This window comes from Schistocerca nitens, chromosome 6, assembly GCF_023898315.1.
Source record: "Schistocerca nitens isolate TAMUIC-IGC-003100 chromosome 6, iqSchNite1.1, whole genome shotgun sequence".
Classification (NCBI taxonomy): domain Eukaryota; kingdom Metazoa; phylum Arthropoda; class Insecta; order Orthoptera; family Acrididae; genus Schistocerca; species Schistocerca nitens.
The window spans coordinates 124,074,172-124,101,030 of NC_064619.1; the positions used below are offsets into that span (position 1 = coordinate 124,074,172).

At 40.8% G+C, this 26,859-nt stretch overlaps 1 protein-coding gene across 1 annotated transcript in view; it reads right to left on the bottom strand.

Annotated features, from left to right (window-relative positions):
- Positions 1-25,260, bottom strand: part of LOC126262964 (transcription factor GAGA) — a gene marked incomplete at its 3' end in the record, with an annotated part of 69,407 nt that extends 44,147 nt beyond the window's left edge. The window contains exon 1 of the mRNA XM_049959913.1: positions 24,841-25,260. Within this exon, the coding sequence (XP_049815870.1) occupies positions 24,841-25,026 (186 nt within the window). The remainder of the gene's footprint in view (positions 1-24,840) is intronic.
- Between the last annotated feature and the right edge of the window lie 1,599 nt (positions 25,261-26,859).

The window sequence follows — 26,859 nt, forward strand, 5'->3', positions numbered from 1 at the left end:
TCAGAAGTTCACTGAGGCTTTTTGCAGATGATGCTGTGGTGTATCGAGAGGTTGTAACAATGGAAAATTGTACTGAAATGCAGGAGGATCTGCAGCGAATTGACGCATGGTGCAGGGAATGGCAATTGAATCTCAATGTAGACAAGTGTAATGTGCTGCGAATACACAGAAAGATAGATCCCTTATCATTTAGCTACAAAATAGCAGGTCAGCAACTGGAAGCAGTTAATTCCATAAATTATCTGAGAGTACGCATTAGGAGTGATTTAAAATGGAATGATCATACACAGTTGATCGTCGGTAAAGCAGATACCAGACTGAGATTCATTGGAAGAATCCTAAGGAAATGCAATCCGAAAACAAAGGAAGTAGGTTACAGTACACTTGTTCGCCCACTGCTTGAATACTGCTCAGCAGTGTGGGATCCGTACCAGATAGGGTTGATAGAAGAGATAGAGAAGATCCAATGGAGAGCAGCGCGCTTCGTTACAGGATCATTTAGTAATCGCGAAAGCGTTACGGAGATGATAGATAAACTCCAGTGGAAGACTCTGCGGGAGAGATGCTCAGGAGCTCGGTACGGGCTTTTGTTAAAGTTTCGAGAACATACCTTCACCGAAGAGTCAAGCAGTATATTGCTCCCTCCTATGTATATCTTGCGAAGAGACCATGGGGATAAAATCAGAGAGATTAGAGCCCACACAGAAGCATACCTACAATCCTTCTTTCCACGAACGATACGAGACTGGAATAGAAGGGAGAACCGATAGAGGTACTCAGGGTACCCTACGCCACACACCGTCAGGTGGCTTGCGGAGTATGGATGTAGATGTAGATGCTCTTAACTGAAGTATCGTGCCTGATGGATTGATCGAGGAGGGACCGTTACTTGGCCTCCTAGGTCTCCTGATTTAAATCCTCTTGACTTTTTTCTTTGGGGATGCATTAAAGACATTGTCTATTGTGATATTCCAACAACTCCAGAGGACATGCTTGCTTGTAATTCTCTTCAGCAGGCAACACTGGAAGCAGTAAATAATTCTCTCATTAAACGAGTGCACCAGTGTATCGGTGTCAAGCGTCACCACTTTGACCACCTTTGAATGTTCTACCTCTGGGCAATGGTACAGGAAAGTCAAGGTCAATTTTGTGTTATGTTTTTACTTGGTTTTCATTTGTTTTCTGACAACTCCAGCAACTGGATGAGTTTGTGATCCCTGGCTCAAAGTCAATGTTGTGTTAATAATGTTGTGTTTCAGTGAATAGTACACTGTGATACAGTTTTGAATATGTCTTTAGGAAAGGAAATGAATTACTGAATAAAAAGTACAGTGTGCCATTTAAAAAAGTCATACCACTGTTCATACCTTTGTACAAAACAAAGCTACAACGAAGGCAGTCATGCTGATTGGTGTCCCCCTGATGGCTAAAGAACATTTGCTTGAAACGTTTTTTAATTTGCATCTGGACAAACATTTATTTAAGGTGGTCAAGATAAATGGGACACCCTGCATATTACTTAATTAATATTGTACAGAAACCTGGTGTTGTGACTCGCCAATCATTCAAAGCGCCGCCACGCAATTACGCGCGTCCTCTACGTGCGGCACTGTCTGCCAGGCATGCAGCAGCTGCGCCACCTAAGCGACCAGCCGAGCAGCGGCTGCTAGACTGGGACTCAGTGCTCATTCGAATGCTAACGTGTACACATGTCTTGCTTGTCCACTTACTCTGTGACTTATATGTGTTGTGTCGTTCTGAAATATATGTGTTAAACTTGACGTTATAACACGTGGAGTGTGAATCCTACTCATACTTGCGCAGTCCCCCCCCCCCCCCCCCCTTCCCTGAAACTCTCACTTTCCACACAGACATGAAAATCCATACCTTCTCCCAGGCTGTATCTAAATGGCCAATGTCTGGTGTTATTATGCTCTCAGTCTTCCTCCTGAGTGTCCAGGATGCATAAGTGAGCCAGCCGCCTTGCTTCTTCGGTCCAGGTGATGAGGCTTTTCGCTTTGTCGTCTTAAATATTGTCGCTGAAAGAGGAACAGTGTTCCATAGTCATTTTGGTCTCATGACCAGGAAGCCTTTAGTGCCTTGCTTCGCTGTTTGATATGCCAATGTCACAACAGGCAATACTGTATCCTGATCTCTGTGTTTGACATCAATGTATGTCTAGAGGATACCTACTAACACCTTACTCAAGTGTTCTGTGAGGCCATTCATGTGTCAATGGTAGGCAGCTGTCAACCTGTGGATGATGTTGCTACTGGAAAGTACCTCTACTACTTGTCTCAACTGAAAAACTTCTGCACAATCAGAGGCCATCAAGAGGGGTGCTCCATGCTTCAAAATGGTACCTTCTACAAGGAACTTTGCAATTACTGGAGCTTTGACAGTTAGCACAGCTTTGGTGATAGGGTAGTCAATGCAGACTATTATCCATTGATTCCTGTTTGCCAACTTTGGGAAACTCCCAAAGACGCCGATTCCAGTTCTGTGGAATGGCACCACTGCAGGTGGAATTGGTTCCACGTGCCCTGAGGTAATTCTAATATATGTTTCCATCACTGACATTCCTTACTGTGGTTCACATAGTGTCTTACAAGATAGGTAGAAATCTGTGCAGTGATACCAATGTCTGATTCTGTCTAGATTCTTCAAAAATCCCAGGTGACCAAATGTTGGGGCATCATGGAAATACTTCAGGATAACTGGCCACATATGAGTTGGGATGATGAACAACCATTACCATCCCACTGGAACACAGTTACTTTTATATGATGCTCCATTTACTAATTGAAATTTTCCGGTTTCTCCTCCTTCAAGGCTTCTTTGGTTTTCAGCAGTGCTTTATCTTCCCTCTGTTCAGCAGCAATGTAATTTAATGTGGTGAAGACCCAGATTTCATCCATGATGCTAGTTTCCACTAAATGATTCCCTGAAAGGCAGTCAGTGTGCTTGAGTTCCCATACACTTTTGTATATCACTGTGATGTCTTGCTCCTGAAGCCTGTGTCCATTCAACAGTTGTCTCAATAGATCCTTCAGGGCTAGTCGGCAAGCAGAGAGAATGGTGGTCCATCACAACAATGAATACTTTGCCAAATAAATATAGCCATAACATGTTGATAGCCCAAACAATTGCAAGACATTCTTTCTCGGTTGTAGATCAGTTCATCTCAGACTCGGAGAGTACTCTGAAAGAATTAGTTATTACCTTTTTAGCACTTTTCTGACTCTGCACTAGAACTGCATCTACCCCATAACTGCTAGTGTGGGTGGAAGTTCTGTCCTATCTTTTTTGTCGTACAATGTTAGGACTGGAGATGTCAGTGTTGTCTTAAGAAAAAGAAAGGATCCATATTGCAATGACTTCCAGGAAAATTTGACATCTCCCTGCAGTATTTGTCGCAAGAGACATGCCTCGGTACAGAGTTCCCTTATGAATCGCCAGTAGTATGAGAACATCCTGAGAAAACTTCTCACATCATGAATGTGACAAGGAACTAGAAAATCTGTGACTGCTCTTATTTTCTGTGGATCAGGATGGACTCCATCACCATTCACTAGATGCCCTAATTTCTTTACTTTTTTGGTAACAAAAAGATACTTTTTCATATTCATACCGAGTCCTGCTGTCCGAAAACAGTTCAACACCGTTGTCAGGTGACCTAGATGTTCTTCAAACACCTTCGAAGAAATGACAATGTTATCTAGACGGTGAAAACACATCATCCATTTAAGGTGTCGAACGAGGTTGTTCAAAGGTGGTCGGAGCATTATGCATGCCCAACGGCATAACTTTAAACCCAAATAGGCCATTAGTAGTTTTGAAGGTGTCTTTTCCTCATAAACTTCGATTTGCCAGTAGCCTTTCCATAGCTGAGAAATAACTTGGTCCTTTCAAGCAGTCTAGGCAGTTCTCTATGTATGGCACTGGGCAGACACCTTTCTTTACAATTTTGTCCACCTGTTGGTAGTCGACACAGAAAAGCCGTGTGCCATCCTTCTTCTTCAAAAGGCCCGTAAGGACAGGACCGACCAATGACTCTCTGAAGATTCAATGATGTCATCTTGCAACATCATCTCCATTTCCTCCATCATTCAGCCGGCGACATTCTATGTGAGAACTGGCTATACGGTGGATGATCACCAATGTTGATACAGTGTTTTACAATGGGCTGCTTTGACTGTCTTTTCTCCAACCCAGATCTGAAAGTGTCCAAAAATTGACACAAACAAATATCACTCACTGACATTGTTCCTCAGTCAGGGCTCATCATACGGTCAGTACTACTGTAACTTCCTCCCCTGCATTGTCTGTAGTGGAACACGATTCTTCATCGACGACACTAAGCTGCTCTACCTGGAATACTTTGGCTGTCCCTGCACACACGCGCGCGGCCCCACACACACACACACACACACACACACACCTTTACAGATGAGTAGTGGCTGTTCACGACAATTAGTGATCCAAAGTCATCCTTGACAATCTACAATGCTTATGATTGGTGCTGACATGTCAGTTTCTTTTGTGAGCCTAAGTAGCTTCAGTTGACAAAAGCTTCACAGTTTAACTGAGCATCTCAATTGATGACTGGAACTCAACTTGTTGATGGTAGCGGGTTAAAAACATCTTCAACAGCAAACATCCGACAACAGCAATATTTGTTGTTTGTGCTTGTGATAATAGCTTAAGCTTTAAGCTTCCACAGTTTATGACTGTTTGTGATACCTGCAAGAAGTCCCATCCACAAACAGCATCATGGCTACATTCTGGTAAAACAACAAACTTTAAGGACTATCACTGATAGTTATTCTTGTAATATACATTCCTATAGGCTGGACCTATTTGCCATTTGTGACCTCCAGCACAATCGCTTTCACATCACACAACTTATTATTCTTTATTTGGCGATGATAAGCACTCAACGTTACAGAAAAAGAAGCCCCTGAATCAACTAGTATGGTGGCCTCACCTCAATCAATGGTCAATTCACATAGTTTTCCTGAAATAGGTGACTAAGAGAGTGGCTGGTATCTCTATGCAGCAATGGGAATGGCCACAGTGCGTTCATAAATGACCCTGTCTCAGGTACAGCAATGAGCTCTGTCCCCCAGGTCAACTATGATCATCTACAGTTGATGACGATTAAGGGCTTAAAAGGACTACGCTACTCGGTTAACGCTCTCCTGATTCACAGAAAAATGAAGCAAAGAGATATGAAACAAGAAAAGGAGAATTTTCAGTTCCAGGCTCTGTCTCCATGTGATTGAGGTCGAAAATGTGTATGACAGTATCTTTACCATAATAATTAAAAGTGACATAAAACCCAGGAGCTAAGGACTGTAGCTGGTCTCTGAAGGATATACCACAAATGGTCACCATAGTCAGTACAACTCCAGTGGGGCGATAAACTAACATGGGGTAGGAAATACATACTGTTCAGACTAGAGACAAATTAGCTTAAACAGTTGAATAAATAACATTCCTCAATAAAAGTTGGAAATGCACAACAGTGCCAATTGAGAAATAGACTGAGAGCACTTGGGACACACATCACATCCATTCACAACAACTGCAGATACTGGTTGTACAGGTGCAATAAATTTTGTTATAAAATCCATTTCCCCTCAGGAAATGTTGGATTCTGATAGCTGCTAACCTATCATTCATAAATGCCCAGGATCAGCTAGCAGTGACAATCAGTGAGAATATAGGCGATTGTGAGAGGACTACCACAGCTCCATTGAGGGTAGTCCTTTTGACCTAGAAGGGACTTATGGGTAAATCTGGTGTGACTGACACAGTCAGCACAGTACAACTGCATCTTTCCAAGAGGCCTGAAAAAAAGTATGCCGTGCCTTGATGGCATGGCTTGCTTGCATTTATATGGTTGTGATAGCCTGACATTCCATATCCCAAGATTTCAAAATGCAATGTCACAGCTGCAATTAGTAGTCTGTGACTGCTACTCTGAATTTGACTTTGTCTTCTGTGGTTGTCTTTTAGCTTATTTGCCAGCGAGCTCATTTCCCAGAATACCCACATGGTTTGGTGTCCAGATGAATGTTACTGTTGTACTGGAGCTGTGGAGATTAACTGGAAAGTCTTTGATGTTAAGTGACTCAAACATCTTGATGTAGCTCTGATATACGCCTTGAAAGCAGTTCATGGGGTTGCTACAAACCAGGAATACTTTTGTGCCAAGAGTTCTAATGTTCTGCAGAGCCAATAATACCGTGACCGCCTCTGTAGTGTATACACTGCAAGCATTCGACTGAGAATATCTCTCATGGCCCCTTACATGTGCAAAAGCACAACTGACCGTCACCCACACATGTCAAATTTGGGTATTTATGGAGAACCGAATGGTACAGGTGTCTGAGAATGGTAGAATCAGCATTTTTCAAAGGGCCACAAGAGACATCCATCTGAATCATAGAACAAGTTACATGCCACGAGGGATGCTGAGTGGGAACCCTATGAACACAGAGAAGAAGGGGCAGTGTGAGATCCTTGCATAGAGGTTCAAATTGTATCTCAGCTGATCAACCCATTTTTGGAAACAGTCTGAACTGATAGTTGTGAATTAAAGTCAAGTAACACGGATGGGTAGGTATCTGACAGATTGTGACTGCACAGTTTGCCAAGCTTTGCTGGTAGCTGACCCTTAGTCGAGAGATATCAGCTTCCACCAGTAAGCTTTCTACAGGGCTCGTATGGAAAGCTCTAGCTGCCAACTGCACACCACTGTGATGGACAGGGTCTAACCAGTCCAGTATTGATTATGCTGCTTACCTGTAAGCAACACACCCATGATCCAGGCAAAATAAAATAAGAGCTTTGTAGAATCACAGAAGAACTGTGCATTCTGTGGCCCAGGAAGTGCTGCTGAGAAATCTGAGGGTATTAAGTTTCCTCAGGTATTTTTCCTTGATATGTTTTTAATTTTCATACTGATTTGTTGTGTTCCCAATTTCTCATTTATTTTAGCTGGGGACTTGTTAGGTAACTCTGCACTAGAGCACATGACTGCACTATGAAGCAGGGAGAAATTGGCAAAAGGTTTCATGAAAATTATTTTTGAGTCTTAATTGAGATTGTACAAATCACAATATATATGAAATTGATTTTTATTATCAGCAACAAAAACACATTAGGTACAACTGTATTAAAAATGTAAATGTCTTGTGACTAGGGCCTCCCATTGGGTAGATCGTTCACCGGGTGCAAGTCTTTCGATTTGACACCACTTCGGCGACTTGCACATCGATGGGGATGATTTGATGATGATTAGAACAACACAACACTCAGTCCCCAAGCGGAGAAAATCTCCTACCCAGCCAGGAATCAAACCCAGACCCTTAGGATTGACACTCTGTCGCGCTGACCACCCAGCTAGCAGGGGCAGACGTAACTGTATTGAGAGTCAGTGTAAGAATTACAACACACTTACACCTCTTCAAGAAATGCGGTTACTTATTTGACACAACATTCTTACAACTTGCTTTTGCTGGATAAATACTTTATTTGCTTTACATGCATTGGCCAGAAGATAATCCATTAAGTTGGTAATTTACACTGAAGAGCCAAAGAAACTGCTACAGCTGCCAAATATTGTGTAGGGCTCCTGTGAACACACAGAAGTGCCACAACACAACATGGCATGGGGTCGACTAATGTCTGAAATAGTGCTGGTGGGAACTGACATCATGAATCCTGCAGGGTTGTCCATAAATGCATAAGAGTAGGAGGGGGTGGAGATGTCTTTTAAACAGCACACTGCAAAGCAACCCATATATGCTCAATAATGTTCATGTCTGGGGAGTTTGAGGCTAGTGGAAGCGTTTAAACTCAGAAGAGTGTTCCTTGAGCCACTCTGTAGCAATTCTGGACATGTGGGATGTCTCACTGTCCTGCAGAAATTGCCCAAGTCTGTCGGAATGCAAAATGGACATGAACAGATGCAGGTGAACAGACAGGATGCTTACGTACGTGTCACCTGTCAGAGTCGTATCTAGACATATTAGGGGTCGCATATTACTCCAACTGCAGATGCCCCACACCATTACACAGCCTCCACCAGCTTGAACAGTCCCCTGGTGACATGCAGGGTCCATGGATTCATGAGGTTGTCTCCATACCCATACACGTCCATCCGCTCAATACAATTTGAAACGAAACTCGTCCGACCAGGCACCATATTTCCAGTCGTCAAAAGATCAATAGTGAGGTTGACAGGCCTAGGCATGTGTAAAGCTTTGTATCGTGCAGTCATCAAGGGTACACGAGGGGGTCTTGAGCTCCGAAAGCCCATATCGATGATGTTTTGTTGAATGGTTCGCACGCTGATTCTTGTTGATGGCCTAGCATAGAAATCTGCAGCAATTTGCAGAAGGATTACACTTCTGTCATGTTGAGCGATTCTCTTCAGTGTTCATTGGTCCCATTCTTGCAGGATCTTTTTCTGGCTGCAGCAATATCGGAGATTTGATGTTGTACCAGATTCCTGATATGGTCGTATGGAAAATTCCCACTTCATCGCTACCTTGGAGATGCCTTAAATCTTGATAACCTGCCATGTAGCAGCAGTAACCTATCTAACCAGACACTTATTGTCTTATGTAGGCACTGCTGACTGCAGCACCACATTCTGCCTGTTTACATATCTCTGTATTTGGATGTGTGTGCCTATACCAGTTTCTCTGGCACTTCAGTGTAGTACTGGCACCTAGCAGAAAGACTTGTAACCTAATTTGCAAACAAATGAACAAAGTTACTGTGACATCTCACCTTTGAACACTGGTAAGAACAAGGGCTGCCACTAAAACTCCAGCAAAGTATTTACTGTGATTTACTTTGTGTAGGCGTGGGGAAAATTTCTTCCACCAGTCAAAGGTTATTCACAAATGGAGTGTCCCAGCAGATCCCAATTCATTTGGAACATCCAAAAATCTAGCTTAGATATCACGCTTGTCAGTGACTACTCAGAACAATGAAGCCCAGAAATCTGAGTGATAGTACCTCATACAGTCAGTGGGTAACACTAAGGAGAGATCTTACACCACATTCTAGTGCGGCCAAGGCTAAAGCTTTTCTCCAGCATTTAGTGTCCCTATCACAAAGAGATAACAGCAGGTAACTAATGAATTTACAGACATGCTACTAGTATCATATCAAGTTGGTACAGCCCAAACGAAACTGTAAGACACATTCTCGTGGAAATTAAGTGGGAAATCTGGCACTGTTCTTGTAAAGAACAGAAAGACTGGTTTGACGTAGTTCTCCATGCCAGTCTATCATGTGCAACCTGCTTCATCTCTAAATAACTAATGCATCCTACATCCATTCGCACATGGTTACGTGTAGTCAAGCCTAGGTCTTCATCAATAATTTTAACCCCTCCATACTTCCATCCAATATCAAACTGGCATATCTTTGATGCCTAAAGTTGTGCACTACCAACCCATCCCTTATTTGGTCAAGTTGTCACATAAATTTCTTTCTTCCTCAATTCGATCCAGTAATGCCTCGTTACTTATACAAACCACCCATCTAATCCAACATTCTTCTGCAGCACCACATTTCAAAAGCTTCTATTCTCATTTTGTCTAAACTGTTAACATTATTTCACTTCCATACAACACTACACTCCACACAATTATCTTCAGAAAAGATTTCCCCAACATTTCAACTTGTATTTTATGTTACAAAATTTCTCTCTTGCTGAAAATATTTTATTCCTATTGTCGATCTGCACTATACCCCCTCCACTTCGATCATCATCAGTTATTCTGCTGCCCAAATAGCAAAATGCATCTACTACTTTTAGTGTGTGTTTTCCTAAACTAATTTCCCCACAATTTCCTGATTGAATTCAGCAACACTCCATTAGGATGTTTTACTTTTGTTGATATTCATCTTATAGTCCCTCTTCATGACACTATCAATTCCATTCAACTGATCTTCAAAGCCCTTTGCTGATGTCATCTTCCTCAATTTGAAAGGTTACATTTCGCTTATTTTTCATATTACAAATTTCTCCTTTGTTTCCTTCTGATTTTCCCTGAGGTTATCTTCGATTCATATCTTCTGTTCCTCTGCACAAATTTGCATCAGTGTTTTCCAACTATGGTCTGTAAGTCACACCAGTCAGCACCTATTTCTTTCGAACAGGGATTAACACATTTTTTCTGTTTAGCTTGATTAGTTTTTATATTTCCTCCTTTCCAATGATCTCAACAGGATCTGTAACAATAATGCTACACCTCACATATTTTTTTAAATATATTAGTGTCAAAGCATCATTCAGTCTTATGACACTTGAGTGGAGTGACACTGTGATGTCTTTCTGGTGCCCATGGAAGGTCACATTTCGTCGTACTTGAAGACTGGTGGAGAAAGTGTGGAGGCCTTTCAAATTTTGAAACCATTAAATGTAGTTGAGAAATCTCAGGAATGGGTGAATGTACAAACCAGTAAGGAAGGGACAATCATTGTAAATAGTTGTTTGTATTAATGAACACTATGGATGCCTCACTTTTTTTCACCGCAAATGATTAATAGTATATTTCTGCTTGTTCTGCCGAGTTGTTGTTTCCATTTTATGCATCATATTTTCATGACCAAACCAGCCGTTTTCTTCTGGTCCTGCAGCTTTTGTAGTTACGTGCACTTGCTGCCTAGAATCCAACCAGACGATTAAGTACTGTTGGTCCCACTACACTATTTATATCAAACTTTGATTCTTGACACCCACCACATCCTTTGATTTTTTTTTTTTTTCAGAACTCGTAATGAAATTTTGTCAAATGTATTCTCTCAGTGTTTTTTTAACTGTGGTGGATGTGATGCCTGATGAGATTTTCATAAATTAAGTGCTGGACTCCAAGCATTATTTAAAGTCAAACCGCCATCCCTGTTTACTAGGTTTCTTACATATTTATTTCGACAGAGTCCTTACTTATGGTGCACATCAAATTTGATGTTTGCGCCCCATTACTGGTCTCATCATATTTCATTTCAAGATCACATTCAAGGCTGTGCTTGCATACAGCTGATCTGCTTGGTAGTTTCAGTTAAGTTTGTCACTGTTGTGCTTAGCATCTCTCCTTGAGCCACAAAAGAAAAGCTCCATTGGCATGGAGTGTGACATACACCTGGCTTTTGGAGAACATTGCAAAGAATACTTTTTATGCTAGCTTAAGGGAGCAAAATACAATGGATGATATGTTTTCATAGGACCACCAATCTTTCCAGCATAAGGTGAGAATCTATTTTTGGCTTATCTTCCTCAGTTTCAATCCCTGCCTCTTTCTCACATTTTCTTAATTTTGAACACCATTCATTCAGTTTGCTGATCTGAGAATCCATTCCTTCAGAATACTACTCTTAGGTGCAAATTTTCTGGCGAGGCTCTCCCTGTCTGAAAGTGCTTCAGCTCTATGTTCCAGAGTTCTTACGTAAATCACTAAGCGGGTCTAAGGCTTCCATTTAGTCACTTGTTGACCAGTCCGATGTGGCAGTTGAAGATAGCAAAACAAAAGCCAAAGTTTTAAATTTCACATTCAAGAAATTGTTCACACAGGAGAACCGTACAAACATACCATCATTTGACCATCAGACAGACTCCCGTATGGACGACACAGAAATAAGCATACCTGGCATAGAGAAACAACTGAATGATTTGAAAACAAATAAATCACCAGGTCCAGATGGAATCCCAGCTTGATTTTACAAAGAGTACTTTACGGCATTGGTCCCTGACCTAGCTTGCATTTATTGTGAATCTCTCACCCACTACAATGTCCCAAGTGACTGCAGAAAAGGCGGAAGTGACAAAATCATATAAGAAAGGTAAAAGAACAGAACCGCAAAATTACAGACCAATATCCCTAATTTCTGTCGATAAAATTTTTTCTGGGTTTGTGACCGCATTGTCAATATGTGAAACAACCAATGTTTCGGCCACTACTGCAGGTGACCTCCTTCAGGGTGTTTTGTTTACTGTAAACAAAACACCCTGAACATCATCACTTGCAACAGGGACCGACTGACATACTGACAATGCGGTCACAAATACAGACTGTTACAATGGCCGCAGAAGCCTGCGTTTATATCCATAACTTCTGTTTGCTGCAGAATCCTTAAACATATTCGCATTCGAATATAATAAACTTTCTTGGTTTTAGACAGCATCACTCGTGCTAAACTCAGCAGGCTCTTTTCTCACGATATACTGAGAACTATTTATGATGGGCAACAGGCAGATTCAATACTTCTACATTTCGGGAAAGCATTTGACATTGTGCCCCATTGCAGACTGTTAATGAAGGTTCAAGCATATGGAATAAGTTCACAGATATGTGAGTAGCTCGAAGACATCTTAAATAATAGAAACCAGTATGTTGTCCTCGACAGTGAATGTTCATCAGAGACAAGGGTATCATCAGGAGTTCCCCAGTGAAGTGTTCTCTATATACATAAATGATTTGGTGGGCAGGTTGGGCAGCAGTCTGCGGTTGTTTGCTGATGATGTTGTGGTGCATGGTAAGGTGTCGAAGTTGAGTGAGTGTAGGATACAAGGTGACTTGGACAAAATTTCCAGTTTGTATGGTGAATGGCATCTAGCCCTAAACGTGGAAAAATTAAGTTAATGCGGATGAGTAGGAAGAACAAACCTGTAATGTTTGGATTCAGCATTACTAGTGTTCTGCTTGACACAGTCAAGTCATTTAAATATCTGGGCATAACACTGCAAAGCAATATCAGGTGGAACGAGCATGTGAAAACGGTGGTAGGGAAGGGTGAATGGTAGACTTCAGTTTATTGGGAGAATTTTTGGAAAGATTGGTTCACCTGAAAAGGAGACCACATATAGGACATTGTGCAACCTATTTTTGAGTACCATTTAAATGATTGGGATCCGTACCAGGATTGAAAGAAGACATCAAAGCAATTCAGAGGTGGACAGCTAGATTTGTTACCAGTAGGTTTGAACAACACGTAAGTGTTATGGAGCTGCTTCAGGAACTCAAATGGGAATCCTTGGAGTGAAGGTGATGTTCTTTTTGAGAAACACTATCGAGAAAATTTAGACAACCGGCATTTGAAGCTGACTGCCAAACAATTCTACTGCTGCAAACATACATCACATGTAAGGACCACAAAAATAAGATATGAGAAATTAGGGTTCGTACAGAGGCATACAGACATTTTTCTCTCACTCTATTTTCGAGTAGAACAGGAAGGGAAATGACTAGTAGTGGCACACGGTAACCTCCACCATGCACTGTATGGTGGCCTGTGGAGTATCTACGTAGGTGTAGATATTCTAGCACTGAATTTCTTAGTGATGGATGGTGATGGCTTGAGGTGTGGAGACAGAGGTCAGTGTGTGTAGATTTTCTATATACACTGTGGTCCAGGGAACTGTCCATTTTTCTCTTAACTAAAACATCTAGGAAAGATAGTAGGCCCTCTTTTTCAAGTTCCATTGTGTATTTTACTGGTGCTGACATAAAATCTTTATACCAGGTGATCTATTATCAAAGGAAATTCATCCAAAGTCGGAGAAGGTTTAAAGGGAATTTCTTATTTGTTTTCAACAGCTATGAAATAAATATGCATAGATCTGTAATTACGCTTCCTAGTTCACATAAAGTCATACAGCAGCAGGAGAAGAATTACTTTATTGATTACAAAGTACGCACAATGCGTTTTGGAATTATTTCCATCTTCAGAAATCTGAGTGCATAGGTAGGACACAGACAAGAGCGTTACCAGTTGTGAGAGTACTGTAATTTGAGATGATTTACATTGATGATAAGTTACCCGTCACACTAAGATTTTATGTCAGCATGGTATTTCAGTTTAACCGAAAAACACAAAACATGACTACTTCAAAAAAGAAACTGCACCAAAGATTAGGTTTACTTTTGATTTGTTTAATGTACAACATGTACCAAAATAAGACTGAAAAAATTTTCTCCTTGTCGTCGTATGTCTGCAATTAGAATATGTTTTGCAATTCTACTATAATGTAAATTTCAGAAGAGAAACAGATTTCAAACTATGAGAATAATGGGGACTATGAGGAGTAATGAGAAAGATCCAGGTTGGACCTCTGTTCAACTACTGCATCAACCATTCACATTAACATGATTACTATAGTCCAGCCTTCGTCTGCCTCTACAGTTTTTACCTTCCACACTTCCCTACATTTGCAAATTAACTACTCCCTGGCGTCTTTGGATGTCCTACCAACCTACTAATTCTTTTAATCAAGTTGCACCATACATTTCTTTTCACCCTCATTAAATTCAGTATTTCTTCACTAGTTATCCAACTTACCCCTCTTTCCACAACAACACATTACAAAGTTTTATCCAATTGGACAAAAAGTTAAAATGGATACAAATAGATATGTTAATCGATACACTCAGTTCAATATGTTTTGCTCTCAAGAGCTGTGATGGCATAAACCTAAGTGTGAGGATTATTCTGCATATTTTCAGTCCCTATTGTCTTCTGGAATAATCTTTTGGTGCAAGGCACCAAAAGTAAATAAGGTATTTATTCAGCATGAATGAGCAGTTATTTAAAGTAGACTACTGCAACCTTGCAGAAGCCTTCTTAAGGATCTTGGCATTCTTATGCATGCTTCACAGTTTATTTACTCCCTAATGCTTTCTGATGCTGATGATAAAATCTGTTTCCGCTGAACTGCGATCTATACAACCACAATACAAAACAAAACAAAAAATGATCATAAAAAGCAGTCTTTAACAGCTAGCATTTGCACCCTTGGGGAACTTTGTTTTATGGACATTACGCTGTGTTACAAGGCATATTACTGTGCCTAAAGCCTCAGTTCCTAAGGCAATTCTACGCAGTGATCTGATGACACCACGACCGTACCACTGAGTGGATGCAAGTAAACAGTTCAGTTTGATGATCTTGTTTAAGTTTAAAAGTGCTAGCTGAGTCTCTGTAGCCTTTGGTGTCGCCAGCATTAGGAAACAACACGTAAGGTTCAGAAATAGGTGTCTGAGCACGGCATAATGTCCATAAAACAAAAATCATCCACTGCAGCCTATTGTAGTTTCAGAGAGTAATTTCTTCTCGTGTAAAAGTATTCGATAAGCTCTCATTAACACAAAGCAAAGAATTATACCTTACCAATTCAAAAGAAAAATAAAAACATACTTCATTAGCAATTCCTTCTACAAATTATCTGATTATCTAGAATCAAGAAATTGAAATTCCTGTTAGCTACATAGCACGTTGGAGTGTTCATTTTAAAGCTGCACAACGGATAGTAACATACTGCAAACAGTTCTATGTTGTTACAGAAGAAGGAAACTACTTTCTTTGAAGAACTTAAATGCAACCAAGAAAATATTTAGCTACCAACAGAAGATTTACAGCAGCTGTTTAATATAACTGAGGAAGCAACTGCTTTATTCACAGCAGCAGTTTCACTGCTAATCTTGAAAGTTACACTTTGCGGCATCAGCATATATAGTATTAAGTAGTATCGTGACAATGATTAAGTTTATATGATGTGCCTGTCCTTTGTTATTGCATACTTCGGCTCGTTCCATGTCCTGCAGATTTTCCTTTATGGAATTTATGGAACACAATGAATAAATGAGAATTAACAATTAGAGTGAGGAGCATCTGTGATGATGATGATAGGTTTGTGGGGCACTCAACTGCGTGGGGTCACCAGTGCCCATACAAAGTCCCAATTTTTACACAATCCCAATTAGTCACGGTTACGAATGATGATGATGATGCTGCTGATGATGAAATGATGAGGACAACACAAACACCAAGTCCCTGGGTGAGGAGGAGCATCTATATCACTCACAGCAACTCTTCAGAGTAAAACAAGTGTTCACAGCAGCTAGTGAGTGAATGGACACAAAAAGCATACTGATAGAAAAAGGGTTTATCATTACAACACAAATTTACCACGAGGAGGCTTCCAAGCTGCCTTCACCAGCTTTGCCAGCATTTTGTCACTATTCCAATGAGATGATCTCTCTTCAATTTCCTTTACTTCATTTTACACAGTTAAATGTAATACACCACTGGGGGGAAAAAAAAAAAAAAAAAAAAAAATTGCAACATCCACAGGGGCAAAGTCAAGTGATCTGGCAGGGATCTCAACAAATTCAGACCAAATGAAACACACATCACATTAAAGGATGTCCAAACAGGCACTTCAATGTATAGTGCACTTCCTTCTCTAACAGCAACGCAGGCATGCATTCTCGTGTGCAGAAAATCTTATGGTGCTAAATGGCATCCTGCGACAGATTGTCCCAAGCATCTTGCTCCTTTCGTTGCAATTCGGCAACACTTCTGATAGGCTCTGGAGAACAAGGAAATTCCTGCTTCATCAAGTCCCATACATTTTCTAGTGGAAATAGATCTGTTTTTCTTGCTGGCCATGGCTGTAGTTGTACACCAAAATGATCATGTTGCATAGCAGCAGCTGTATGTGAACATACAGTGTCCTGCTGAAAAATCACTTCACTTCCTGTCGAATGAATGCAGTAATTTAGCATGGGAATAACAACCTGTGCAATGTAGTGGGTGCTTGTTACTTTACCTCACAAAAACACCAGATGTGATCACAAGTTGTAACTGACGCCCTGCCCCCCTCCTCTCCGCCCACACACAATGAAGCCTGAGATGGGACCTGTGTGTCACGAGCATATGCTCTCTGGAATAGGCCGCTCACTAGGTATACACCATATGCATGTATGTCCATCACTCACACACAGACAGCCCCCACGATCATCACTGAAGACAACACAGCACCATTACAATCTTCAGCTGACTCTTTTCCAGTAAAGGCATTCGCGATCTTAGTTCTTCTGCAAGTAGACAGTTCCTAATGATAATCTGGTGACAGCCACTGCAATATGTGCCCAAATTTCTTCCCTGGACGATGATTAGTCAGCCACTGTGGCTCGGACAATTTGCTGATCTTGACATGTGTCTGTCCTACACAGCCGTCAAGAACCTGGTCTACAGGTAAAGGAATGTTCCAGAGAGCACTACTGAAAGCAATGACACACCACAGATCCATTGTGTCCAACATGTGCAGCTTTCCGTCGATGCATCCATCCAGTTTCCCACAGGCCACAAAGCGACTCTGTTCAACAAGATTATTTGCTTGTTGTTGGGGCATGGTCGTACCCTAGAATGAATGTTGCACTCACTGTTCGTGTCCAAATTCAGTACAGGTACTGTGTGGAAAGAGAGGTGGGAGGGGGGGAGGGAGCATAGATAAGCTTGAGCACCAACTGATTGATGACGAATATGACAAATCAATCACTAACACCATAGCCCCTCAGTATGCACGTATTATACCCTGGTGTCACTGAGTACAGTCCTCACAGGCACTGCCTTCTACCCTCCACGGCAGTTTACACGGCTACATTTCCCAGATTCTCCCAGCTCGGCCATTTCATGGCAACTTTGCACAATAAATGCCGCTTGCCTCTACATTTTTGGAAGTTGCAACACCAAGAAGGAATAACAAAAGTGACATGTAATGCACACATGGCTTGCACTGATATACACTGATCAGACAGAATATTATGACCACCTACTTAATAGCTGTTATGGCCACCTTTGGCACAGATAACAGTGGCGATGCACTGTGGCATGAAAGCAATGAGGTCTCGGTAGGTCGCTGGATGGAGTTGGCACCACATCTGCACACACAAGTCACCTAATTCCCAAAAATTCCAGTGAGGGGGCAATGAGCTCTGACGCCATGTTCAATCACATCCCAGATTTGTTCGATAGGGTCCAAGTCTAGCGAGTTGGGGGGCCAGCAAAACAACTGCAACTCACCACTGTGATCCTCAAACCACTCCATCACACTCTTGGCTTTGTGACATGGTGCATTATCTGGTTGAAAAATGCCACTGAAACAGGATCACCGTGGAGAGGCGTACGTGGTCTGCAACCAGAGTACTACACTCCTTGACCATCATGGTGCCTTGCACGAGTGCCACTGGACACATGGATGCCCACATGAATGTTCCCTAGAGAATAATGGAGCCACCGCCAGCTTGTCTCCATTACCACAGTACAGGTGTCAAGGAGCTGTTCCCCTGGAAGATGACGGATTCACGCCCTTACATTGGCACGATGAAGAAGGTCTTGAGATTAATTAGACCATGCAACACACTGCCACTGCATAATGTCCACTGCATAATGTCCACTGCCAATGGTCATTTGTATTTCAGTCGCAGTTGCCGATGTCACAGTGTTAACATTGGCACGTGCACGGGTCCCCAGCAGCGGAGGCCCGTCATCATGAGGGTTCGGTGTACTGTGTGTTCACACACACTTTTACTCTGCCCAGCATTAAAGTCTGATGTTGGTTCCGCCACAGTTCATCACCTGTCCTGTTTTACCACTCTGCCCAGCCTACAACATCTGACATCTGTAATGAGGGGTGGGCATCAAACCCCACGACATCTGGATGTTGTTTCACCTCGGTTTCGATACATGTTGAAGGTACTGATCATTCGAACACCCGACAAGTCACACAGTTTCCAAAGTGCTCATGCTGATCCTCCAGGCCATCACAATCTGTTCTCGGTCAAACTCAGATTGTGTACCTTCCCCATTCTACATATGGACAGCACACTCACTGATACAACATGCACTAGCAGTCGTTCCTCACCAGGTGGTGATGCTGCTACTGCTTAGCTGGGTTTATATCAATAGTAGGTCGGCGGTCGTAATGTTCTGGCTGATCAGTGTAAATAAAGCATCAACAGTACAGAGCAATAAAATAATATTAAATGCCCAAAATCAACAACCAGAGAAGATACTGAGGGCTGCAATGAAAGGGCTGTATATGTGATAACCTGGATTGTAACAAAATTGAAAAGTGTGGCTGTGGAGTGGTAATGACAATCTCTCCTAACACTGACCGAATTTCAGCTGTGTTGTATTGTATTTTTTATTGGTACTGTTGTCTGTGTTAACTAAAAGAAATTCAACTCACTTCATCCCATCAAAAGAATTCCTACCACAGTATATGAACACCCTCCAACTCACTGTCCAGTCACACTTCTAATCAAAGACTTGAACAAGTACATGTTTTAGTCTAAAGTTGTGAATTATTACTTTGCCTCATTCCTTTGCCAGTAGGCAGAATAAATAAATTACTACTATAGATTAAAACATGTACTTTTTCGGTACCAACATTGTATTGTTCACTGTAACAACAGTGTGTCAGGATTATACAGGGTGAGTCAGGAGGAAAGGAACATGCTTTGAGGGGTAGTAGAATTAGTGATTCTGAAGAAAAAACTTCATATGGACGTATGTCCTATTCCGAATGGTTTCTGAGATAGAACACATTTAATATCACTTTTGTAAGTTTTTCTTGAATAACTCGAAAACTGCACCCTCCTGTGAAAACGTGCTGCAATACAAAATTAAACTATATTAAATTTGCTACAAAAAAGGTCTTATTCATTTTTTTAGGCCAATTTGAGGTAGTTTCCTGACTTGATAGACCACAAGTGTCTCGTATCAAACTGTTCGTCCAACTTGTTACCTTGAAATGGCCTATAAAAACTACATAAGCTACAGCACATGCACGTCCAGCGAGTTCTTCAACATTCTTGTGCTCTCTTCACACAAACCATTAGTTCTAGAGAAAAAAATGAATATGACCTTTTTTGTAGGAAATTTAATATAGTTTAATTTTGCATTGCAACACGTTTTCACTGGAGAGTGCGGTTTTCGAGTTATTCAAGAAAAACGTACAAAAGTGATATTAAATGTGTTCTATCTCTGAAACCATTTGGAATAGGGCATACGTCCATATGAAGTTTTCTGTTCAGAATCACTAATACTATCACCTCTCAAAGCATGTAACTTTCCTCCAGACTCACCCTGTATAAAGACTTGAACCACCTGATTAAATCGATTCTTCACCACCCCTACCCAATTATCACCACACTCCCAGTTTCTCCCCATCAACACCCCATCCCTAAACACTAACATCCACCATGTCCATGCCTTTACTGCCACAAACCACTACTTCCCTCAATGTCCTGGCAACTCTAAAACCAACACCTCACTTCTTAAACAAATGACCAACTATATCTTTACCCGGTCGACCGAAGCATCAGATCCACGGCTTTGACCCGTGACGTAAGGCTGTTGTGGTGTGTGACATCACGATGGTGCGGAATTTAGCTTGTGAGAGTGGTGTGTTTGTACGTGTCATTTTGATGTGATTGATGGTACTGTCTGGTGGTGTGTTTGTGTGTTAGGTAATGTTTTTGGTTTAGTTTGCGTGTGAGGCATGTTTATAGGTGGCGTATTGTTGCGGTCGGTGGTTCTCTCTGGTGGTGTGTTTATGGGTAGCGTGTTATGTGTCGTATGGGGTTCACTTGCATGGTAGCATTGCACGTGTGTGGTATCGGTAGTGACCGTGCTTTCAGCAGAATATTTTTCAGTGAGATAACGATTTTGGTTTTGTTATGTCGACGTTATTGTAGTTTTTCTGTTCGTCATGTGTGAATTTTAGTAAACTGCTTTTTTTTATGTCTTTGATAGGTATGGATATGACTGACAAGGTCAACAGTTTTCAGTTGTCGGCAATGATGGGGGACAGTGCGAAGTCTCTAATAAAATATCTTCAACTATTCGGATTTTTGGATGAAGTCGTGAAGTGTTCAGTATGTCGTGAAGAAATGAGGCTTACTAAAGTTCCAGCGTCTCGGACCAGGGACAGCTATATGTGGGGATGTCATAAGGATAACAGATCAAGGGAAGTGTTCGATTCCAATTTTGTTGGTATGTTGTGTTTTTTTGAGTTAGTGATGATTGTGGAAGTGGTTGTAGTTTTGGGTTTTATGATTTGGTATCGGTAATTTCTGTTGACCTAAATAGGTCAAGGGAAGTGTTCGATTCCAATTTGTGGGATTGGGAGCTGATGTTGAGCTATATAGGTCAAGGGAAGTGTTCGATTCCAATTTGTGGGATCGGGAACTGCTGCTGAGCTATGTAGGTCAAGGGAAGTGTCCAATTCCAGAGGATATTGTGTTTAGTGGAATTTGGGGAGTTTTGTGTTGTCGGTTTTTTTTGTCATTTTGTGTGGTTTGGTATGGTGGTGTGTGACTAAATTTGTTTATATTTACTTTGTCCCCACCCAAAAACCCCCAATTTCCCATGCTTGTCCCATTAGTTTCGTTAGGTTTTTTGTGGAACATGTGTGTGTTTGTTTTTCAATGTATTTTCATGTTTGTGGTCATGTTTACGTAATGACGTCATGGGGGCCATATTGGAGTCATAGTGTATGGTCGTTTCCGCCATATTTGTGATGTCATGGGTCAAAGCAGACGCGTGGAATCGGACGCTTCTGTATTTCCCTTTACTATTCCCCCTTCAGGCAAAGATATGGACATAAACCTACATCACAGCCATGGGCAGGCACATACACCAAACTTTTCAGGAAACCTAGAGAAACTGTCACAGCCACCCAATATCCTAAATCAACTCTATTGTTCAGGTAAACTGATGTTCTCTTCATATTCTGGACTAGGTTGAGGTACACTATCTTCGGTCTTCCACAGTCTCAACAATATTTCTCCTGTTTGCCGCACTTGGCCCTTTTCACAGATCAGCATGCCATCCAGCTGGTGTGAGTGGGTGAGAAGTGTGTTTTATCACTAGTTGCATTTGATGAAAATAAAATGGATCAAGGCACTTGCTAGACTACAGAAACAGTGAATATACAGCTTTAACAACAAGTGGCAAGTGGTACAGTCAATGCAATTTCTGAGAGCAGGTTATCTGCATTACGAAGTTTAAGAACTGAGATAGGAACCTGGGTTTACACTACAGAAATGTGGCCATTCTGCAACATCTTCAAGTACTGAGGTGGCCAAACTGTATGCCTGATGCTGTGTGCCTGACCTTGCAGTGAAACATCAATCAGTAAGTGTGCAGCAGTCAACACATTGTGAAACAGAAATGCAAGAAGACCCGCTCCCATACACACCAAAGACGACAAAGACAAACGGAAATTAATCTCATTGACAAGGTCATTAAAGAGGGAGCACAAGCTCCGATAAGACAAGGATAGGGAAGGAAATCGGCTATGGCTTTTTCAAAGGAACTGTCCTAGAACTCTCCTTAATAAAGTGAGAGGAAATCACGGAAAGCCTAAATCTGGATGGCAAGACAGATTTGAACCTAGTTTCTGCTGCATGCAAGTCCAGCATTTTACTACTGCATCATCTCGGTCCTATGAAATTTGGAAAAATATGACAACTATAGCCACAGTCTCATACAAAGAGAAGGTGTAGGGGCAATGTACCACAAAGGTGTACATAGAAAATTTTAATATACGTTAAAGTAGCATGTCAAATTATGTTTTGGACATAACATTGATAACTTAAATGATAAGTTACTCTCTAAAATTCCCCCCCCCCCCCCTCCACCCACAACAATTTAAAACGAATTGTCCAGGTCTACATTTCACGCACCTTTAAATTATTAGTTTTGTGTGTGTGTGTGTGTGTGTGTGTGTGTGTGTGTTTTGATGTCTATTTTTTTTTAAATCAGCTATGCTACAGATTAACATGTGTCACCACGACCAGGATTTTGCACCAGGCGCGCCCCAGGGAAGTGTGATAGGACTGTAGTTGTTCTCCATACATATAAAAAATTTGGCGGACAGGGTGGGCAGCAATCTGTTCGTTTGCCGATGATTTTGTGGTGTACGGTAAAGTGTCGAAGTTGAGTGACTGTAGGAAGATACAAGACAACTTAGACAAAATTTCCAGTTGCTGTGATGAATGGCTGTTATCCCTAAATGTGCAAAAATGTAAGTTAATGCCTACTTTTGAGTATTTCTTGAGTGTTTGGGATCCGTACCGGGTCAGACTGAAAGAAGACATCGGAACAATTCAGAGGTGGGTTGCTATATTTGTTACCGGTATGTTTGAACAACATGTTAGTGCTATGGAGATGCTCTGGGAACTCAAATGGGAGTTCCTGAAGGGACGGCAGCTTTCTTTTCCAGTAAAACTACTGAGAAAATTTAGAGTTAACTCGTATTTGAAGGTGACTGCCAAATGATTCTACTGCAGCCAACATACATTCTGCTTAAGGACCACAAAGATAAGATACAAGAAATTAGGGCTCGTACAGAGGCATACAGACAGTTGTTTTTCCCTTGCTCTATTTGCAAATGGAACAGAACAGGAAATGACTAACAGTGGTACAGGGTACCCTCCACCACACACCATACAGTGGCTTGCGGAGTATCTATGTAGATGTAGAACTCAACCAAGCTGTCACTTTCAAGCTTAACCTAGACCTCAGGCTATGCTACAGATGAGTCTGTCACCACAACCAAGTTCTTTTGATTTCAGGTCAGCTTTGTCAACTAATCACTGTGAAAATACACAACAAAAATATCACAGCAGCCATTAACATTACATCACTCATTAAGGCCGACAACTAGTATCAAATGTTCCTCTTGACTGAAGTATAGTAGCAATGCTCTTAAAGAGTGCACTCCGGCGGGCCTCAAATAGTTTCATGACAACGTGTGAACCTGGAATTCCAAAAAAAAATTGGCAAAAGAAACCATTTCTCCATAATGGCATGTAAGCATTCCCCATCCACCAACCTACTCTTTACTTAGGACCACTAGAACATTACTCATATACAGTAACACTTTACAAAGGGCCGTCTGGCAAATCTAAGATGGTGGAATAGGTGAACTGTGAATCAGTGTTTCATATGATTTGTTAAATTAAATCATGGGACTAGGGAGGTGGGGGGAGTGAAGATAAGTGATCTGTTTTTATTGTCTGTTGATCATACATGCATAGGCATTGCCAAGGTCTGCGCATGGGTGGCCCATTGTAAACTTTTGCCATCGTTCTCTTGGTTACAGAGTTTTCATATCAACTGTTCCACATTTAATCAAAGATGATATTTCCCTTAGTAACAGAATATTCTTTCAACAGGTTGACTTTCAAAAGCTCTTTAGACTAATATGTTACTGGGGTTTGCTTCAGAATGCCATTTTCAATACCTACCACACTTGAGGTTGGTAGTTTTTTTTTTTTTTTTAAATGTTGGACAAAGTGTGGGTAAATTAACAGGAAATATTAATTATTTGCATGGTAGGTTAGTAACAACTATGATGTGCAATCTATCAACTGATTTGCAAGTATTATGAATTTTTCAGCTAATATGTGGCTACATATCACTATTTCAGCAGAGGTTCTATTTTTCTTTTTTTGTAGTTTCACATCACAAAAAATGAGGAAGTATACGATAAACAAGAATAATTGAGCAACATTTGCTTTTAAATATAAAATTTCAGTAAGAGAAAAGATCTTTCATTTACTCCGATAAATGAAATTGTCATGTCAGTTTTTTAGAGCAATAGAACTGTAGTAAAAAAACATCAAACTTCCTTAACGTAATGACATTTCAGCACAGAGCAATACTATTTTTAACTGGGGAAATGACTGTGCTGGTTCCAATTGCTTTAATGTCTAGGAATTCAATCCAAATTGCTAGAATACAGAAGTAGACCTGTATATAAAACATAATCGCTTACTAGGGCAATATATAAGATTACCATGCAGACAATTTTGTCAAATTACTAATAATTTCCAGTAATCAAATTTCCACATCGATAAGATGAATGTGCATAAAGGGTGTGAATTTCTGCTATCATCCAAAAATAAACATTTTTTTTGTTTGTTTTTTGTTAATATCACTACGATGGAGAAGCATTACAACCTTCAGGAGGTCCAGAAGAAATGGGCTTGCTGCGCTGAGGACTATTTTATGTGCGGGAAAACTGCGGCCACCAGCTGCCAGCGTCACATCAACAAGATCTCCATGGCATCTCAGTAGCTGAACGGCAGATACAAGCGACGTACCAAACTCTCCCCATGACAAACTGTACAGCTGACTGCTCCCCATATTTTGTCACTACACGTTTGAAAGATTGCGTTGGTGAACAATGTATGGCTACTATCTTTACTACTCCACAAAAAATATTCTATCTTGTCGCGCACACACAAAATAGATACTTATTTTTGGCTCTTAACAAAAATGACACACAACACCTACTAAATAAAATACTGAATAAGCAGCATAATCACAACTATTCAACGCCTCGGGATATTGCAGTTTCAGACAAGGGCACTGATGCATATCAATTTGGCTGTTTGACTTAGTTCATCAGTATATTCTACAAAAGAACAAATATTACTGTCATCTGACAGCTGAACCGCAACTTATATCGCCAGTCCTGCATACACATGTAATACAGAACGTTAATTACTGCGACATAATATCGATATGATAAAGTTTGTTAATTAGCTGTGAACTACTTAGCGTACAGCACGAAGTAAATTACACTGGTTACGCGCTTAATCGATTACTCCAATTCGTACACAAAAATTATGAAAGTATAACAACTTGATTTAGTAAACTAACATTGCTGCCAACATACAACAATAATTAGGACAACAATTTTCCATGTCTTTGTTATTTTCAACAAACCGAAACTGCTGTGTGCGATTATTTATATCATAAATGTATAATTCTAAAAATTAAGTCATAGTTCCCCAAAATTTATACAGAGCTATTTTTTTTCCATAAACGACAATTATGCAAAAAGATAAGCCTGCCGATCACAGTTGCCATAGTGGAGAGGGAATTTCAAATGTTCCCTGCTGAAAAACAGAATTATAAGGGACGATCAAAAAAGTTGCCGTTTGAGTGCACTGCTGCAGCGGACACGCAACGTAGCGTGACTTCGATGCGCGTGTATAAGCATAGACATGGTATTAGTGTGGCCTTTGTATCTTCCGACCAGGCCCCCACAACCGCACGAGTGGTCGACTGTGAAGAGCGGACAAATTGAATAGCTGGCCGGCGGCCATTAGAGTGGTAAACTGACGCGCGGAGTTCGAATGTTTATACATCGCTCTTGGTTATAAAATGCCTTCCCTTGAGCTAGGTCACAAACATAATGCCTCATTTAAATACGTTACTACAATATACTTTTTAATTTATGAACAAACAGCAACTAGTCACTGTTTATGAATTTATCTTACGTACTACATGGAATCTGCCGTAGCTAAAAATTATGTACTGGACCCCTAGCATTTTTCGTAGTTCATTTACGATAGATGGACGCAAAATGCATCAAAATACTCGAAGATGTGCCCACTATATTAATAGATATTTACTGACTCTACCTTGCTTTAGATTTTATGACGAGAAGTGCGTTATATATGGCATAGTGCTTTGGCAACTCACGACGAATTTATCAAGTTTCAACCTAACCTATACCAAGAAAACACTACCGATCATCCAATTTTCTTCAAAATAATCAGAACATACAAAATGGTATTCTGTCGGTCGGAAATCTTGCCTCCTGACAGCGTGTAACCATTTTTGTAACAGCTGTAGTTTTGAGAAAGGAAACCTGCAAATAGATGTACAGACATTAAGCTAATACCGTGTTACAAAAACATTTATTAAGCAAGTGCACTGACATACAAAACAACTTAAAATATCCACATACTTGTGAAATGTAACATTCGTTCCTTTCTCGAATTGTACTTCTTTTGATTGGAACGTACAGACAGTAGAATTACGAGTAACAAATACTGTATGTACGCCCCAACAAATATACAACGTTGAATCAGGGTCTTCATAAACAACAATACTACACAACACATCAGACTGCAACCACTGTAATGGCGTTCAGCCGAAGGTTCAAATTATCCCGCGACTGCAGCG